Below are 20,406 nucleotides of genomic sequence, written 5' to 3'. Positions count from 1 at the left end.
CGCCAGTAAACGCGTATTACGACTGAAGTCTTGACTTAATCATAATAGGAAGAGGCTCGTTTGTGTGTTACACGTGAAAATCGTCGACCAAGGTCTTCGGTATAATTATTAGATATTATAAAATGTTGGAGTTTTAATATCGTAGTATTCATAATCGTAGCGTTAGGGAAAATTAAGTTTTTCTTGCTTTCTTGTTCTTATAGAAGTTTTCCGTTTAAATGAACGTGACAAGAAAATCGGTTAAAACATTCTTATCTTTTGATATTTTTTTGCTTCTTGATTGCTTTCCGCTATATCTTTTCTTGCTTTTCGAACGACTTAAAAGTTCTTTTCAATGAAAAGTTTTTGCAAACGAGGAAAAAGGTCGAAAGATAATCGACGTTTATCTTGGATTAATTTTAGTTTTGTTACCGGCGTTATTATACTATGATAGAGCGTTAGTAACGAAGTAACGTAAACTGGGTTACAGAGCGATAATAATCGAGCGAGGAAGAGAGGAAAGAACGCGGAAACCGTACGTACGTAAATAATTCCTATTTTCTTCCTTTTTTTTCTCCTCTCTCTCTCTCTCTCTCTCGATCGCACGGCCTTACGGTTCTTCGGCTATTCATGCGTGTCATTCGCGCGACTCTGCGTGTCTACAAGCGTGGTAACTACGCGTATGTGAGCGTGCGATGTTCCTGATAATTTCCATGGACTGTAGTATACGACTGTTATCCTATCGATAGGATAGAGCAATAATTTTTCATTATATTTTCCGTAAGGCTCGTAGGTACTCTTTCGACGAACGAAAAACAAAATTGCTCGCTCTTCCACGGCAGGAAACGCGTCGAGCGTTAGTCATGCGTGCGTCGACCGACGGTTCAATAACTTTGATAAGAGAACGAAAGACAGTAGAGGAAAGAGATATTCGGACGTGGGTAGGTGAAGGGGAAAGACATTAGGATGCGCAAGGTGGGTCGAGCCATAGAGACACCAAAGTCGTTAATGGTATAACATCGTTACACAATGGACGGTATATCAGACCATATTAAACAATGGCGTCGCTGACCCACCGTGTAGGGAGACCGGAAACGAGGAGGAACCGAACGGGGATTCGAACACAACGGCTGAACGGCTCTTTCATTGTTGAAATGTTAGTTTGTCCTGACGAGTAGTCAGTCAACCACCGCATTTCATAGTTCGTGTAACGTGCCGTGAGACTTGTACTCTTCTCTTCATTCCTGTATATATATATTTCAAATAAAACATCTATACCGAATCGTCCACGTTCAAAAGTAGAAGCTTTTATTCTTTCTTTACAATTTCGCAACCGGACCGTTTCCCTGGTGAAAATGATTGTCACATCGATAGGAACTCCTTGAGATACGCCCAGAATAGATCGATACGTTTCTTCTTATTTCATTTTCTCTATCGTTTGTCATTGAATGAGAATACGTAGAAAAATTCTGATACGAGATTCTTCATGAGACCAGGAGAGACAAGGCGTTTGATCAAAATTTTTCTCTTACGTACCATTCTATGCAGAAAAAAGCAAGACAAACGGTAAGACTTTCATGTTTATTCGCATAATTCGTATAATTTTCTCTCTCTCTCTCTCTCTCTCTCTCTCTCTCTCTCTCTCTATCTATCTCTATCTCTCCCTCGATTCGTCGTCGATAACTTTATAATATTTTTCGGAAACCGTTATAACGAGGCCTTGAATATATTTAATGTTATTGCAAAATCGTTACATGATCGAAATTGAAAAAAACCTGCAGAGGAAATATCCTTACGTAATTGGAAAGTTATAAGCTATGATATAACGTGTTGCGTTGTTCTTCTCATTCTCAATATGTGTATTTTGGAATTTAGGATTTGTATTTAAATTAAAAAATAAATCGTACTTCTGCACGAATGAATGAGATCTTGAATTCGTTTAAGGAAGTAAATATGGATTTCCTTCGAAAGAAGATGTTATGATCTCGATTGTTACGTCAATAACAAATTATAATTCACATAGTAAAACTGCTCTTACATAATGTTGTGGTGTGTTGTAACCGCATAAAAAAATAAAAAAAAAAAAAATGAAGCGAAGAAAGAAGATAAAGGTAAATAAAGAATATGCCCAAGTATTTTCGTGTCGGTATATTCGAAGACAATCGGCTAAGACGATTGGTTCGATCGAAATTCAGTGAAAGTTAACATTAATCGTTCGCAAAGATTCTTAAACGTCTAGTATTATGTCGACGATCAGTAGTGTATCGAGTTGCACGAATGAGCTCCTACCGTCGAAAGAATTACGTGCATAGGCGAACCGCCGAACGGATCACTACGAGTTTCCCCGTGCAAAGGCACTGTCACTTTCAAACCGACGCTTCGCCACAAAGGACGGATATTCGCGTCGATCGTCGATTCGAGTCGAACGACCAAGGATGTACGCGATCATATCCGAGACATCGTCATTTTTTAAGGAGAGACAAACGGGAAACCGATATTATTATTACTCCATTTCCTGTTTTCCAAGCGTGAACGATCGTAAACCTCTCGATGGCTCCGACGAGTAGTTATCATCGTTGTTTGCGATAATATCATCGCAACGATCTTCGCTTTTTATTTCAATGTAATCGTGAACCCGAGGGATACGAAAGAACAAGAGGATACGAAAGAAGAAATTTCGCGAGTGTTAAAATTTCACGAGAAGAAAGAAGAAAGGAGACAGAGGAGAATGAAGGAATTCCTTTGGACTCAGAGCGGAAGATTAGAAATAACATTTAACTCGAACGAAACTCTTGCTTGAAGTTTCTCGAGCGAAAGTTTCTTAGCTGGTTATCGTTCGTTAATATACCCATACTATTCCATTACGGTGGACGGTTTGTAAGCGTTACCATACAGTAAAATTTCCACGAGGCATCAATGTGTTTGAAAATCGACGAATGAAAGTTACGAAAATTACGAGAATTTTATCTTTTCTTAGATCCAAAGAAGGATTTCTCGTTAGAGGAGGAGTCGCGTTCGATCATCCGTAGCGAAAAAGAAATCATTGCGCCAAAAAGTGAAAGGACCGTTAAGGAGTGGGGAAAAAAAAAAACGTTTCTATATTAAACGACGACACTTCAACTCTTTACGTGGCTACTACAACGAACGATAACACTTATGAATTTTCAAGTGAACATAGAAGAAGAAATTTTATTACGTTTGTACGATCGGTATTTTAGAAACGGCTAAGCGAAGAGGAAAAAATGTTACTGGTGCATAATATTTGGTGGAAGTTGTGCGATTGGAATGATATTTCTCTAACGAACATGTACGGCGTGTTTGCGTAAGCGATCGCCTACGTAACTCGCAGTCTCGAACAAATTGAAATTTTTTCATCGACGAAAAGTTTCTCCAAGAGGAGTATCGATACTTTTTGCAAGATCCTAATGGAAAAAAGAAAACTCGTTCCACGTGCCCGAAGACTTATACAACTTCCTGTCCGATGCGAGTACTTCTGACTTGAATTGACCAAGGACGAACGATCGAACGCGAGACGCAACCATTAGAAAAAATTTATAATTATATCCATTGTCAGGACGATACGTAAGGATAACCTAAGGATAAAAGAATCTTGAGAGAAGGAAATAAATTAAAATTAAACAATTATGTTGGCCTGCATCTCCATTATAATATCGACACTTTTGCTCGAAGGTGATAAGTCCATTCCGAGTCAAGAGAAATACAATATGGCCACGTTTATGGTTCTCTTTCTTTTGATCACCATCGAAGTCGTCATAGTGAAGGTTGTTACATCCGACATGGAAAGGGATGAGGACAGTCATTCCGGGCTCAGGGCAGCAGCTACGTTTTTCGATCGCGACGAGTGAACGTATTTTTCTTACTTCGTATAGTTCATCGACTCTTTCCCTTCTGACTTTTTCATCTATATCTTCGTTCTTCGCGGAAAAGCGAAGGGATTCGACGACGGATTTGATTAAAACGATACCGAAGCTACCGAGTTAACTTTGTAAAATTTCAAGGATAGCGATATCATCGATAGGACGCGATCTATGCAAAAACATTATATCGTAAAGTCGACACTTTTTATCACGTAATAATAAGTTGAGGTGTATCTTTATCATTCCACTAACGCGTGATCTGTAATTCGAAAAGATGAAACTATCTGTTCCTTCTTAGATATCTTAGAGATATCTTTCATTCCTAATAATAATTTTCTTTATAATGCATTTATAATTAAAGTTCTTGATTCGTCCTCAAATTTTTTTATACTGTATTAGATATCAATCGACGAACATAATATTAATAATTTGTTATACAATATATAAGTAACTTAAATATAATATATATATTTTTCTCTTAGATTAATACACGATACCGTTCGACGTTCCCCTCTTAGATTAGCATACAATATCGTTTTTCATGAATTGCCATCTTTTTCAAAGACGAGAAAGATGATTCTCTCACCTGCAAAAGTTGAATGAATCAATTAGCGTACGACAGGTATGTATCAAATATACGAACGAAAAGCGTACAAGAAATGGGAATAAAACAGATGGGTCCTTACTCGCGATACTTGCGTAAATTCTCGTTTCGATGCCACGCACACTAGAAGTTACGTGACCGTTGTTGATCGTAAGCGTATTATGTGGGCTGCATCGTTTATTCGAAAGGTCAATAACTATACTTTTCCGTTCGTTTCCCAAGTAGGTAGGCAAGTTTACGAGGTCGACGGTAACTAGTCGTTCGAGTAAGCATTGCACTCGAAGAAACAATGCGATCTAAATCGAGCTGGGAACTTTGATATGTTGATCTCCGACTATGGTCTGTAAATTAAAATAAAAAAAAACAAAAAAAAAAAAAAGAAAGAGAAAAGTAAATAAAAGATAAGAAAAGAAATAAGAGAGAAAAATAAAAGGGAAGTTTGTTTGAAAATTTAAACCTATTACCCGTCCTCGCAACCTCCTCCTCGTTCTCATTACACGAGAAAGTAAGTTTCGAATTTATTATTGACCGATGATCAATGCTTTCAGGAAAGAAGCAGACTCACGAAGAAAAACGAAAGAGATCGTAGTTACGGACGATGGGCGGTGCGCTTGCTGCCTGAAGCCTTTCTTGATCGGACGCGGTATAAGTTGCAACGATTGCGGCGTCAGATCCTGCAGAAAAGTTTGTTCTCGTTGGGATTGCGAAGACAACGCCTGGCATTGTCTCTTCTGCCAACAGCAAAGGTTCCTACTTGATATTCTTAAAAACGTCATGGAATATCTTACAAATACGAATCGTCTCTTTTTACGAACGGGGATCCACGTGAATACGTCTTTCGCGATTCACCATGGAAATTATTCGCGGCGGACTTGACGAACAATACGATTCTTTGGAGATTGGTATAAACGACGTGGTATTGGCCAAGCTAGAGTTAATCCCGAGATAAGGACGAGAGACAGTAGCCAATTAGATCCTTTCAGCCGCGAGAATTCGTTCCTTTCGCAGCGGGGAGAGAGCGGGAGAGGAAGAGAGAGGGCCATCTTGTGTGTAAAGAGAAGAATCGTTCGTGAAGATCTTCTCGTTAACGAGATAATTTCTTTTGCAAATCTTCTTCCCTTATCCAACGAAAGATCTATACGTAGAAACGACGAGGAATATATGTGATCTTTCTCAATGATTTTTCAGGTCGTGGGCGAGAAAAAAGGAGAAGTGGTTCGAAACTTTTGGCGGCACGTTCAAAGAGGAGGAATTACATCGTTACTTCGATACGGCTAAATCTCGAGTCTGTCTCAACGCAGGTTCGTCCTCTTACATTATTCTTATTGTTTTGGACAAATGCATAGCGCATTGCATGATACGAGATAAAGTGAGAGAGAGAGAGAGAGATAGATCGACCATTTAAGAGGCATTAAACGTGCGTCTACTATCTTCTTATAAATAATTTAGTTTAGAATAAGTGTTCGCGCAGCGAGAATTCTTAAGTGTATCGTGGAAAAAAAGTAAAATGGCTCTTCCTCTTAAAGGCAGACTACGTGTGTAAATAAGCGTGAAATGTTTTGTCCATGCGTGATACGTCCATTGCCAGGCGAACGAACGCATTTTATCGGTCAATCGTTTTTCCACTTTCGATCGAGCGGTCAACGATTCTTTCAACCGTGCATAAGAAAAGTTCATTAATTGGATCGAATTATAGGCATTGGGAGCATCGCAAAGGCGAGGAATTTTGCAAACGAAACGCTTTCGCTTACGACCGTTCGAAATGTCCAATCGAACAAATGACAAGATAGAAAAGACGAAAAGAAAAACAATTATTCCAGTTATCGATGAGAGAAGTTTGGCAAGAGAGCAAACTCGTCATTCTTACGTGTTCCAGTCCTTGTTCGAACATAAAAAAAAAAAAAGAATCATGTAACGGAAGAGAAACAATGAAGATAAGATAGGTCAAAAAATATCTCACGGTAAATTCTCGGCAATGCTCATTGTTTCGATGCACTCCGAACGCGATCTTAGACCGTTGAATCGTATCAAAATGTTTGATCAGGAACAAGCTGAGACTCATAGATACGTTCGCAAGATACAAGGATTCTTTAAAGTTTTTCTTTAAATCGTCGAAAAGACGAAGGAAGTGGATGAGAGAAAAGAGAAGGACGAAAATAAAGACGACCAGGATGAGAGATCGTTTGCGGCTATGTGACCCAAAGAACGATGGCATCCTTTCTCTCAAAAGTAACGCGGTCGACGATTATCATCGTAGAATTTTAAAGCGATTAAAGAAAAAAGAAAAAAAAGATCGAACAAACGTAGATTTTTTGGCGATCCAAATTGGCGACTCCATTGATCTCTCGGGATTCCCAATTTTCAAACATTGCCTATCCCAACCGATTAGCTTACCTCGACCAAATATGGTCGGGTCGCATAATCTTCATCGAGTCTACTCGATTCCTCTTCCATTGCCGTACCAAAAGAGGAATATCTCTTTCGTTGTGCTTCTCCCAGGAAGAATCATTCCCATGTAGAAGAAAACAAAACGAAGGAACCTTTTCTTAATAGAGTAAGAGACGCAACCTCTTGTTTTGATTTGATTTTTCTTAGAAATAGTACTCGCGATGTACGATCGCATATAAAGAGGTTACGATAAGGTCGAAAAAGAGTGTCGTTTGTTTTGAATTCCATGAGCGGAACGCGCGTATGAGGAGAAAGAGAGTAGGGGGGGGGGGAGAGAGAGACACGTACGCATTGAGAAGACATAAGGATAAACATACAAGTATACCCACTCGATATACGTACGTACACTAAGCGCTTCTCCGTTGGTACACAGAAAGGTACGTTCCTCTTCCTCCCGTTGTCCTCTCTGGCACAAGGTGGTGAACCTCAGTTCTGCTCCAGTACTCTTGGAGGCAACGTCGCGCGTTTCCTTCTCTCTTCTCGCGACCTTTCTCCGAGTGATTCGTTCCTCCGTTATTCGCGTACTTGCAGATAAAACCATCCTTTCTCCATCTCCCTTCCTCCTCATCGTCCTCCACGATCCTCTTTTCGAGTTCCGGAGAAAAAGAAGCATGCGAATAGATTAAAAAATACGTATTACGGGTACGATGGAAAGAAGATTAAAAAAAAAGGAATTTATTTCACATTATTTCGACATTTTTCACCTCTAAACTACGATTTAGCCATGATGGATTTACAAAGGAATTAGATATAATAAATCGTTTTAATAACATAGCACGAGAGGAAGCAACGATCATAAATCACGAAACTGTTTCAAGCAATTATCGGCCAACCGGAAAATCTGCTCTCGCTAGATGTAAATCATTCGAACGTACGAGTTAATCATAGACGTCGGTTTGAGGAGTAACCTACGGAGAGACTCGAAAATGAGTGCGACGACGAAGAATTCGGCAGACGAGAGAACGTTATTAGTGAATAAATATACGGATGAATAAATGCATGGACGTATTAAAGATGATTTCGTGAGGGGAAAGTGAGGAATCACGTGAAAGTGCGCGCGCGCGCGTGTGTGTGTGTGAAGTTAAAAGAAGAACGGACAAATCAAAGAATACGTTTACGTGCTGGTTAGAAGAGAAGAGGAATTGAAATGCGCGCGCTAAAATGCCGGAAAAATGAGCTATTGAGGATTGTTAATTTGTACGAAACGACGAAAAGATACGAAAATGCGTACATTACCGCGAAAAAGGACAAACATTCGACGGCGAAATACCTTCACTTTAAGTTAGTACAATCGACAATTTCATTATTTTAATCGTCATATAAAAAGAATTAATCGAACGTAAAGCGCAATAAACAACTCTCCCGCATGTTGATTTTCCAGACAGGGCGATAACAGAAACGTACGCTGGCCTCGCGGTGGTGTTTGCTAACAGTTTTGCGGTCGCAAAAGCGTCGGAAAAAGAATTGTGCGGTTAATCTTTAATGCTTATCGATACTTTCGTTTAGAAAGCTGTAACACCAGATGGTTCTTTACACACTTAGCTCGTAATATTATTGTCGTCCTACGACGTACCGGTCCATTATTCTCGTCATATCTTTAAATCGAGAACGGATCGCCCATCGAAATTCGACTACTAACCTCGAAATTGAATTACGATTAAGTCTTATTATCGAACGATAATATATTTTTTAACGTATTATACTGAAGTAAACTCACAAAAAAAAAAAAAAAAAAAGACCCCGAAAACTTCAAAAATTACTACGTTTCTTTATATCTGCCAAGGCACAAAGTTGTGCGTGCCGCAAGCGCATTTGTATGATTTTCCAAAGATCTAAGTCTATTAAGATTCTTGTAATATAATTTTGAAACGACGTTTACACGCGAGTGATAATTATTATCTACAGGATTGGAAAATGCAGCTACTGGTTCGAGTTTGGACCTGGCCGCGGGTGGTCAAGAGGACTCGAACACGATGGAAACCGTTAGAGTCTTTATCGAAAAAATAATCGAAGATCTGATCGGTAACGTGGACGACGCGTCTATCGATCGTCTCTACGATCATCCGGAATGTAAGTACTAAAGATTTTTTTTTGCTTCTCATACTTGTAAATTATTTATATTTTGTAACTTTATAAATGGATACTAAGCGAGCTTGATTACTGGTTCGTGCTGCCATCTATAAGCAAAATTTCAATCTAAAAATATGTACGACGTTCCTACTTTTTTACCTTTCCAATCAAAGCTCAAAGATCAAAATTTGATCGATCGCGATTGGTTGAACACAAGAACGAGAAACTATTACCTATCTCAGCGGATCGTTTTTATAATCTTAAAAAACATGTACGATCGTTAATCACTCATGTCATTTTTATTATTCAACGCTCTTTCTTTTTTCTCTTTTTTTTCCTTTTTTTTTTTTTTTTTTTTTTTTTTCCATAAAAGACCATTTTGCTATCGTCCGATATTTTTTATTATTTCAATAAGCAGTAACGCATATAAAAATAATCGCATTTTCATAGAACTTTTGTACAGTCTACTATATTTCTATGAAAACAAAAATGAAATTAATACGATCAATTAGCCAATCGATTTTTTATCGAGATACGATAGATCGATTTTACCGCCAGAGGGTATTGTATTCGCAAAGATATTAGTCTCGTTCGAACAGGTTGTTCGAAACAGTAATTACGATGAAGTGGCGCATAAATTATAATCGTGTGACGATAGCGATTAATGAAGTGGCCTGAAATATATTTCAAGTAATAATATAATTTACACAAGGGAGAGATATCGTTTTCTCTCGTACAAGTTTACCTGCTATATTCCCATTTAATTTAACATGTTAATAATTCTAACGATCATCATTTTCTAACGTTAATATTAACGGCATCGCTAACGCATATTAACAGATGACAGGCTTTTGGCAACGTACAGCGTGCAATTGGCCGATGCTCTGGCTCGTTTGGCGGTCTCCGTACATCTCAGTATAGCGAGTAAGTACTTAACCCGACGCTTGAATCATCGAACTTTCTGTCTTATTTCATTTATCGTCTGATCCTAATCGAATAATTTAGAATTTGATATAATTCGCTTGAAACAATCAATGTCGATATCGGACGCGAAAAGAAAAAAAAAAAAAAGAAACGATTGCAATGGCCAACACCTTTGTCCTATTAACTGACATGAGCTTCAATTCAATTATGTTCCAACGTCCTAGTATCTTACAAGTACATATGTACATAACTATATACGCGCGAAATTACATAAGTGGCATAGAGAGAGAGAGAGAGAGAGAGAGAGAGAGAGAGAGAGATTGTAATTCCTGTTAGCGAGATATCGTCTTATTTTATTTCTTTTAGAAATAACATAAATCCAAAGGATAGAATTTCATTTTTAATTTTGTTTCAAAAATAGATTTGTAATAACGTAGGAAGAAATAAAGGCGATTTACAAATCTCGAAGGCAGAGAATTTCCGTTTCTCATAAATCTACGAGAATGTATGTATTTTATAAATCGATATGAGTCTGATCCGATAGAAGAAGCGAATGATTGATATATAGCACTGGATAAGAAGGTCGATATATAGTACGAATTTATCGTAATTTCGTTTTTCTCTTTGTTAATGCTTAGTGTGGCTTCTTACCGCTTTTACATACCCTTTTGCATCCTATTATCTAACTGTAACAGCTCTTTTTTTTTTCTCAAGGCAATCGATCGATGCGATTATGTATTTGATATAACAAAACTTGAATTGTTGGTACATTTTTTTTTCGTACGAAATACAAACGAACCTTCTAATCGCCGTGTAACGAGTCCGTACAAATGTTATATTGTTTTCTTTACTCGAGGTAATACTATGCTTACTATATACGTAAGACGCGATAGCTTCTTATCGGAAGATCGAGACCATGTTCGAGGTATTTTATTAGTAGAAACGTTCCAAGAGAGAGAGAGAGAGAGAGAGAGAAAGAGAGGGGGAACATATTTGTGTACATACGATAGTTAAGTATACATTGAAACGTCATTTTTCTTTCGCCGTGTAATAGCTCATAACGATAATCGCAAGATTATATCTCTAGAGTTTACATATATAAATATTAAGTTCATTTGGAAGAAGTAATGTCTGCAGATTAGAAAGGCTATAGATTTATATGAGAATATGTGACGTCAAACGTGTGCCGTCATGTCTTCGTTAAAGATTTTTTTGTCGGAAAGGAGCGAGAGCGAAGGATATATACAATGTATGCGTACGTACTACGCATACAGGTGAATATAAAGTTAGGCGCGAATTTAGAAAACTCTATTCTCCCCCACTAAAATGTAAAAGGAAGCCGTACGGAAGAAGGCGTCGCATGTGGGGTATACGTCGCTCGCATATCACGTCGCTGCTTTGCCAAAGTCTCGCTCTCTCCCGAGTTCTCAGTTGCTCTCGAGCGCGCGATTATGTTCGTGTCGTGAGTGTCGTTCATTTTACGACTCCTAATCTTTCGTCGTTTAATTTTTATCGCTTCTACTTCTAGAACGTTTCTTCTTCCTCTTTTTTTTTTTTTTCTTTTTTTTTTCCTTCTTTTCTTTCTTCACCCTTCAAAAAGCAACGAGATTCGAATTTTCTTCGAACGTACGACCTAAATCTAATTCAAAGGTGAAACTTGTGTGATTTGCAAAAGTCAATCGTGTTATAAGGCAAAAAAAAATTTACCTTGATCCTTGCGCTCTCTCATATTTCTCAGCGATCGTAAGAAAACGTTGAGACATTTGTTTTTTAAAAAAGATTCGATTCCTATATTACTTACTTGTATACGCGATATTTAAATGCAAACGTTAGATTTCTATCTTCGTACTTCTTACTTTAATCAAAGCATTAAGAAGTTCCTTTTCTTTTGCCATTTAAAGAGGAAACGAAAGTATTCGTTTGAGCATCGCTGAGAAAATATTTAACTTGGCTCGATTGTTTAAATTCTTGGAAAGAATTTCTGCGAAAGAGTCCTCTCTCGAGATAAACGTTGTATTATATATGTAAAAGAAATTGCGACTTCGCCGGCATCGTGGCGAACATTAATTTTAATTATTATTGCTATTATATCTGGTTAGAAATGCGCGTGTCTTACCAATGATCGACGAGAATTTACAAGGATCATCGAAGAAATCTTATCTCAAATGCGAGATCGTACGGGAAGTTTTCAAATCAAGGTCGAGGCCGCAACAGTGAGATAATGGAGAAACATTAAAAATATCTTTTTTTTTTTTTTTTTAGATAAAAACACGCAAACTGACTATATCAATCAAAGACTAATTAAAATTTCGACAGCATTATCATTTGCAACGAAATGAAGGAAAAAGTGAAAAAAATGAAGGAAACAATATTTCATGTCTCAAAGTTTCAGCGATTATTTAAATGAAAGTTTAAAGGCCATTTAGACCGGGAAAATGTAAATGCATAATCATCGAAAGAGTATAAATATATACGCGATATACGTTTTACTCAATGATTCGATGAAACGCTATGTAATTAAATTGGAATAATTTTCTTTTTCCTTAAGAAAAAGTTATCGATTATGTTCGACGATTGCAAAGAGATTTATTTATAGTTATTTCATCGACACGTATGACAAATTGTTTGCTATGTTCTTTATTATTTTTTCTTGAACTTATCGAATAGAACTCGATATTAGAACTCGATAAGTTTCTAGTATACGTTACGTGCTTATTTGTAGCGATAAAGGAAAAGTAATAAAGTTAGAACGAACCGGTAACGACGAACGTTTCTCGTTGCTCTTTTTAAAGACATTATCGTTGAAACCTTTCATTAATTTCGATCCTGGGAATCGAGAAAGTTATAATGCCAAGTAAACTCCTCTCTAATACGATTGAAATATTCTCTGAAAGTGGTTGCATGCAAAAACTTAAGACATTGTTCGTTTATGGCCTACGTCGAACGTGTCTTTGATAACCGCAGAACGATAATGCGTAACTCGCGCCAAAATATTATCAGGAAATTGACGAGCGATGATTTTTTTGATTAAATAAACAAAAAAAGAACACGGACCTTGTGCAAATATGATTTTTCATTCCTCATGATCGTCTTCTTTTTTTTTTTTTTTTTTTGTTTTTTTTTTAATAAATAATTTCATTTAGATAGATGATGTTTCCCTCGATCGATCGCTGAATGAGAAATACGACGAATTTGAGGAAAAAAGAAAGAGAATTATGAGAGAGTGAAAAACTCTAATGTTGTGTGTTTATCGATCGGCGATGCAACGTGAAAGGTACGTCAAATGTTGTCGGAACTAATTGGAGAGATGTTGACCCTCTTCGGCGGCCTAATCGTCCTTTGCTTCATCTATATCCTGATAACGAGGAAAAATGGTAAATAAATAAATCGTTCTATTAAGCGGAAATGATGTTGCAAACATTTTCTGCACGTAATTCCAACTTTTTTTTATTGAAAACGAACGTATGTAAATTGTTGCATACGTTTAATTCTCACGTTCTAGACATTTTTCTTGACTTCTTGACATATTATAATTTCTACTTGTAAGAAAACTTATTTAATCGTCACGCGGACAAAACGATTAACGTTTTAACGTTTAAAGGTCAGTTTTTGTTTTGTTTCTCTTATATCTCATACGTTATATTTGCAAATGCTCGTGATCGCCGTTTTTTTTTTATCAACTTTTTTTTATTATTTTTTTTTTTTTTTTCTCCTTGAAGAATCGATAGAGTACATGCACTATCGCTTATAATTTATAAATCGGCAGATAATCGAACATTTTTCAAATGCATCCTTGAATAACTCTTGAATAAAATATAGCGAGTTGTTTTATATTATTATAAATGATACGGTACCTATATATGTTCGTCTGGATTCGTTATCGCTATCGACGAACGATTCGTCGTAATCGAGCACTTAACAAAACGTTCGTAATGTTGGCTACGGCCATATTATTCGAGCTTATCTCTCGTTTCGATACATGCCGTTATCATCGAAGAAACTTTGGTGGCCATGGCACCTTTCGCATTTAACGCTTTTATTCTCATAAAGCGGCAAGACAAGGGACTTTAAGGAAATGCATGTATTATCTTTGATACCTGTTTCATTCTCTTGGAATGACCCTATCTCCCTTTCTCTTACTTGGTAAAACTAGTTCAGTAGCGTTTTCGCATTCCGATGGCTAATTTATCACGTGAAATCGTTAACACGGGATGGGTGGAGAAAAAAAAAGAGAGAGAGAGAGAGAGAGAGAGAGAGAGAGAGAAAGAACAAAATTATCCTCTTTCGTACAACGGTTTGTAATTTCCGTTAACCTGCTTCTCTTAAGTTCAAACGAATCATCGAATAATGCGTTTCTCTCCCCTCTCCCCCAATTTCCCCCGTTTCGGCAAGTTTAGGCTCTTTCCACCTTTAAATTATCTTTCAAAGTAAGATTTCTCATTTTCCTGGAATTAAAGTAGAATGAACATCGACGAAAGAATATGAAGCACCTGAATATAATGTAGAAATCCTTCTCTTGAGATTGTTACGTATATACAGACATATGTTATAATTCAGAGTGATCACTGTGATTCCATTACATCACTCGTTTGCGTTTCGTATAACATTGCTCTGCGACATTTGAAGTAAATTAAAAGAGCACGAATTTTACGTTCGTTTTACTCATTTTCTTTATCTCGCACTTCTTCAATTTATTTTCGTCATAAGAAAGATGCAATTATCTTTCTTGCCCGGTGTTCTCCGAAACGTCAAGTATCAAAATAACGACGCCATTAGAACGTCTCGGTTTTATTTAATATCACATTTCATCATGGAATATTACGTTTATTCAATTTTTCATTTTTAATAAACTTCTATTATTACATTTTGTTACATTAGTAATCGACTCGCAGAAACATTAATTGAACGAACAGGATAATAATAGGAAAGAAATTTCTATGCAAAGTTGAATTGATCACGATGAATCACATCGTCCTTCTACCATCTTTGAGAATATTAGAAAATAGAGAATTATGCGAATCGGTTCCCTTCACGTTCAATCATTTTCTTTAACCAGCGAAGACAATGACGTAGACGATGCATTACGAGGAAGCACGTACCGTTTAATTAGAATGCCTGACGTACGATTGTCTGTCTTTCATGAGGAAAGTAAAAGCTTCGAAGGAAGGATATACGAAGGAAGGATGGAAGAAGGATCTTCTATCCAAATATACAAACATAAATATAATCATGCAAGAAGGACATTCCGTCTTTTCGTAGTCCCATAGTCGCTTCGTTAAAGCTAAATCATTCGCATACGTTAGTAACGATAATATTTACGATAGCTATCGAGTAGCAATAGAAAAGAGAAATAACTGTTGATGACCTTCACCTTCTTACGAGAGATCAGGGTTAGAAAGTTCATTCGTCAGGTGATTGAACGTCCCCGTAACGAACGTCTACGACACCGTTTTCTATATTTTCCCTATATATTCTAGTTATTATAAATCTCTTTGATTATCATTTATTCGCTGAATAATTCGTTGGAACACGATCATCACCAATAAGAAGCTTTCGTGCGAGCACTCGTACGTAAGAAGAATACCTCCTACTTTAATCGCATTCTGATTCTATACTCGCGTGCGACCTTGTAAAAGGCCGTCGTCTATCGTTACTCGTGGTTTCACGTGGAAAGAGTTCAGGAGGTCGATCGATCGTGAATTTCACTGGGGAACTCGATATGAGAGAAAGAGAAGAAAAAGGATAGGAAAGGATGCTGAGGAATCGTCGACAAGGCCGCGCTGTGGAGGTGAAATCATTCCTCTTGCTTGCTTGGACTTAAACGCGCAGAACAAGATTTTTCGATTCGATCCATTATCGGCATGACTTGGCCGCTTTAAAGAAAGTGCCTGTTCAGAAGTACCGCTTTTCCCTGCAACTAATCCTGCAATTTTATCTCTCTAACTCTTTGGAAACTTTCGCAGTACGCTCCGACACTTTCGACGAAAAATGTCAAACGGTCAGGCTTATTCTTTTTCTTCTTCTTTTCTTTTTCTTTTCTTTTTTTTCTTTTTTTTTTTTCTCTCAAAACCTTAATCCAAGATAAGTAGATTATGACATAACACTTAATATTCGTAACTACGTACGCATATACGAGTGATCAGTATCTTGAAATTCGAAGAGACTTTTTGCGTCTGCTGCATGTATCCGTATTTCTATTGCAAATGAAAAATAGACGAGGGGAGAAAGATGTAAAAAAAGAAAAAAGAATAACCAGCTGAGAATCTTCACGAGAAAATAATAATCATACAACCATCGCATAAGGAATGGGCCGATTCAGGCGTATAGTAATAATCGATCTTCGCGAATAGAATATTATTCGAACGTTATTAAGAAGAAAACGTTTTGTTGGTTTTGTTGTTGCAGACAAACCTTCGACGGATTCGCCAACAATGGCACACTCGGCTCTTCGCGAGCTCGTCGAACGGGCCGTCGAAGAGGCCAAAAAATTACCTGGTCTCGCTGGCTCATCCGTCGATAATCCGAGGACGAACGAAGAGTGTAATATCTCGGAGCACAGCTACGAAGACCTTCTCGCCACTGCGATATTGAATAAAGTGAGCGCGTTTCTTTTTCGTTTTTTCTTTTTCTTTTTTTTCTCTTTTTTTCATCATGTAACGTTAAATTCAATCGAGATAATATCTACGAATTCTTTCTAGGTCATCGAGAAATTCCAAAGAGAACAAGTGGATGGAAATAGCAACGTCCTGCATGAAAAGCCTTCGGCTAAAGCGGAAAGTATGTTTCCTGCGACTGACAAACGATGATTATACTTAACTATCTTCACTGAAAGAAAATATTCTCTTAGATCTTTTCGATAGGCTACATTTATTACTCGTAAATTAGATTTTACGAATTTTCTTATGTAGATAAAAATGTAGATTTTCAATTCTAATGGGAACATCGAAGTAAAATACATAAATAGTGTTGAACGATGTATTCATTATTTTAGGCGAAATCGAATTAGGTCTCGACGAAGGCGTCGAAGAAGGTAGCAGCAGTTTGGAGCCTTTATCTCAGGACGAATGTAGTAGCGATTGCAGCGGACCACGTTCGAGGCACTCGCGAAATCGTCAAGAGCCATTATCCCTTACGGTACGTAATCGGAGTACTCTAGTAATTGTTTATTAATCGAACGTCTTTGGAGATGAGCGACTGTACAGGTGTTGTATAGGTGTGCAAAAAAAAAATATCCGTCTGAATATTCAGCGATTTAGTTACGTAAAATGAACATTTGTCATTCTTCTCGTATCGCATATTGTATTTATATATATATATATATATATATAGATATATACTTACGTCAATGATTACTAACTGGTCAACACTCTTTACCAAGGCATTCATACGAATAAAATAACGGGTATAGAATTTGCAGTTTATTGAAATGGTAATTATTTGCCTCTGATGTCGCCTATTGATTTAAGCAATGTCCTCGAAAATTCGAAAAATATTATTGATTAATATACCAATTAGTACTAGGTTTTCTTGCAAGTTCCTTTGAATAAATTCCTCAGACGTGACACGTTTATTTAATATTAATAATAGGGGTATCTTAGTAAAATATAACAGTAGATATTCATGAATATTTTTCACTCGATAAGTAAAAGAAAATTTTTTAAGAGATATGATTCTTGAACTTGTCCATCAACAAAGGTCACCATTCACCTTTCGTATGCGTGCTCGTTTAATCGCTCGTGCGAACAGGCACGTGAGATGAATCGATCATTCGTATCAATGTGTTACCAACTCTTATATGCCCCTGTAGCTCGAGTACACGTTTGTAACTTTGTCGGACTAAACATTTTCAACTATTGCATCTTCATTAATATTCTACGAACTCTTTCGAACGTATTCCTCTGTGTTCAGATAGAGGAACGGATAGAGGAGGTAACAACCACCTATACATCCGACGAAGATCCTCCGGAATGTGTAAAGAATGGACTACGCATCACAAATGTTCGTCGTGTGCCATTTCCGGAGCTTGGTATGGACATAATCGATCGTAAGTACATATAATTCGCGCGTGACAAAGAATAGGCACTTTGACACATTCTTTTTCCACGAATAAAAATTTCTTTTACTAACTTCCAGCCTCTCAGGAATCTTCCGATGAAAGCCAAGACGAAGAGTATGTATCGACGGTTCACGTCAATCTCGTATCACCGTTTCAATCCTGGGAAGAGAATTGGCTGTTTCAAAAGAAAAGAGTACCGATTCAATCGGATCCTGTTGCCATGCTCGTACCAAGCTCCAGCGCCGATTTTAAAGCCTTGATCGGCGATAAGGATGCCGAGGATACGTCCGATCTTTCAGAATGTTCGTCGGCGCAATCTGACGAAGAAATCGAAAAGGAACTCATAGAGGCGATCAATAACGTTGTACCACGACCACCGAGAATATCGGAATCCGAGATGGTAGAAAGTTCGTTGAATGAAAATGAAGTTGCTCTTAGGAATATTGAAGATTTTCATTCGACGGAGAAGTCTTGCGAATTTACTGAAACGTTATTCACGTTGGATGATGAAGATGGAATTACTAGAGAATTGTGTAACGGTGACGTTAAATGCACCGAAAAGATGAACAGCGAAAAAGATGCGATCGAGGAAATTCGGGGAGAGACGAAACTCGTGAAGAATTCTTTGAACGATGGCTTAGAGAAGGAAGAAACGAATTGTAAAATAGAAATGAATGATGAAATGTTTGAGACAGGGTCGGCGGAATGCGAAGTCGAAAATAAGCAAATGGTAGATTCGAAGAGTGAAATACAAAGAACGGATATCCGATTACTTCAGTCTCAAAAGGATACCTTGCCGGATGTGCCAAAGACACCGATTCCGTCCACGTTGGAGAATAATTTTGAAATTGTAACTAACGACGTGACAGTTTTGGATTTCAACGAGAAGGAAATTTTTAATTCTTTGGAATCGACTCGGTATTATAAAATAATGGATCAGGATATCGATGGCGAGGAGGATAAAACGTTGTACTCGTTAGACGTCTATTCTAAGGAAGGAATACACTGTAAGTATATATATGTCATTTGACATATATAAGTAAAAACCTTTACTCGAGATTACGCTAATTGTGAGATATATCTTTTACGTACGATTTATCTATAGTTGAAGATGGTGCTCAGCAAGAAAGCGAATATACCGAACATTATGATACGGCAACACAGAGACACTTGGACAGTCTAACGAAAGATGACATCTACGTGTCACAAAATGACATAATTAACGACGAAGTAATGGAAATAAACAATACCGAGTCAAATTTATTGTTCAAAGACGAAACCAGGTAATTTTAATATCTTATCTTATTTGTCCTTTAGAATTGTTATTTTTAGATCTTATCAAATCAAGTAATGAACTTCCTAATCATTGCAATTCAAATGGCATAAGGATTGTGCTTAATAATAACGCGGCTTATTTTCAAATATTTTTCGCGGTAGTCTTGTGTTATCTCTAAACGTTCGATAGAGCATTTACTTCATTGTGACTTTTTAAATGTTGTATGAATTTTCGAGAGACCATATATCATGCAAATAACCTTTCGTTTCCTTATGACACGATAATAATACGTTATCAACATTTCTTTGTGCAGCAAGTGCCGAGAAGCTGTGGCATTTGCCAAAGCTGATTCGGTTTCTTATTTGTCCTTGGAAAAGATAGCCAATAAAGATGTACACATGGCTACACCTCCACGTCCAGGTAATCAGAATCAAGTGACATTCTGTTATACTATATAGGAGCGCGTCCCTACATAATACATTTATTTTATTGAATAGGTACGATCGCTGAAAGAGAACATAGAAAGTGGGAAAATGCACCGCCGATTGAAAATAATCCTTACAGCGAACAGAGCATTCAAAAAAGACTTTTGGAAAGACAGTATAGCAGGAGGTCGGCGGATATTCCAGGGTAAAAGTCAAGCATGCACGTTCAATTATTCAATTAATGATTACCTTTTGTCATATTATTTTCTTTACATTAGAATTCATCCCGAATTGCCGAAGAGCAACGGAACCGATCTTGTTCTAGTACCGAATGAACCGGATATTAAACGGTAATAATCACACTTTCATTCGCATCATTTTTCAATAAGTTTTTGATTTCTTATGAATTCTTATTGAATAGGTTTGGCAGAGATTACTACATCAATAATGCAAAATCGCCATCCGGAGATAAGAAACGAAAACCAATAACAGCGTCCGCAACGAGCAGGCCTAGTAGTGCATTGTCTCAACGTTCGGCTTCGACCGGGACTGAACAAGAACAACAGGTGAGTTTCGAACTTGGAAAGTTCGAAGAGGCTTCATTACATGGTAGCCTCGCTAGACGGAGTTATCGCGATCGACACGCCAGTCCAAATTTTGCTATCAATCCTCTGTTGCGTTTGGAATTCGACAAAGATTTTAATCAAACGAAGATCGCGGACGAACCAAGATTATTGATCGAGGAA

At 37.4% G+C, this 20,406-nt stretch overlaps 1 protein-coding gene and 1 long non-coding RNA gene across 15 annotated transcripts in view; one reads left to right on the top strand and one right to left on the bottom strand.

Annotated features, from left to right (window-relative positions):
• The window catches only part of LOC124425971 (glutamic acid-rich protein), a 29,638-nt gene that overhangs the window by 2,787 nt on the left and 6,445 nt on the right, over positions 1–20,406 (top strand). For 5 of the 14 annotated variants that reach the window (XM_046967118.1, XM_046967120.1, XM_046967119.1 and 2 more), the window contains 14 exons: positions 5,010–5,207; positions 5,650–5,762; positions 8,815–8,979; positions 9,820–9,903; positions 16,309–16,499; positions 16,602–16,680; positions 16,895–17,037; positions 17,812–17,947; positions 18,037–18,966; positions 19,065–19,242; positions 19,549–19,655; positions 19,733–19,865; positions 19,939–20,010; positions 20,082–20,226. In XM_046967118.1, coding sequence (XP_046823074.1) covers positions 5,010–5,207; positions 5,650–5,762; positions 8,815–8,979; positions 9,820–9,903; positions 16,309–16,499; positions 16,602–16,680; positions 16,895–17,037; positions 17,812–17,947; positions 18,037–18,966; positions 19,065–19,242; positions 19,549–19,655; positions 19,733–19,865; positions 19,939–20,010; positions 20,082–20,226 — 2,674 coding nt within the window. Of the gene's footprint in view, positions 1–1,098; positions 1,546–5,009; positions 5,208–5,649; positions 5,763–7,989; positions 8,191–8,814; positions 8,980–9,535; positions 9,670–9,819; positions 9,904–11,249; positions 11,554–13,046; positions 13,278–15,876; positions 15,902–16,308; positions 16,500–16,601; positions 16,681–16,894; positions 17,038–17,811; positions 17,948–18,036; positions 18,967–19,064; positions 19,243–19,548; positions 19,656–19,732; positions 19,866–19,938; positions 20,011–20,081; positions 20,227–20,406 lie in introns of those variants that run through there. The other 9 variants (XM_046967117.1, XM_046967121.1, XM_046967122.1 and 6 more) reach the window with 9 other exon arrangements.
• Positions 3,627–7,787, bottom strand: LOC124425980. Its single transcript, XR_006942623.1, has 3 exons — positions 7,252–7,787; positions 4,544–4,802; positions 3,627–4,443 (listed from the first exon to the last, which is right to left on the bottom strand). It is a non-coding gene; the product is annotated as an uncharacterized LOC124425980 (long non-coding RNA).

Source organism: Vespa crabro, chromosome 8, assembly GCF_910589235.1.
Source record: "Vespa crabro chromosome 8, iyVesCrab1.2, whole genome shotgun sequence".
Taxonomy (NCBI): Eukaryota; Metazoa; Arthropoda; class Insecta; order Hymenoptera; family Vespidae; genus Vespa; species Vespa crabro.
The sequence above is the reverse complement of the archived record's forward strand: the minus strand, read 5'-3'. Positions and strand labels throughout refer to the sequence as shown.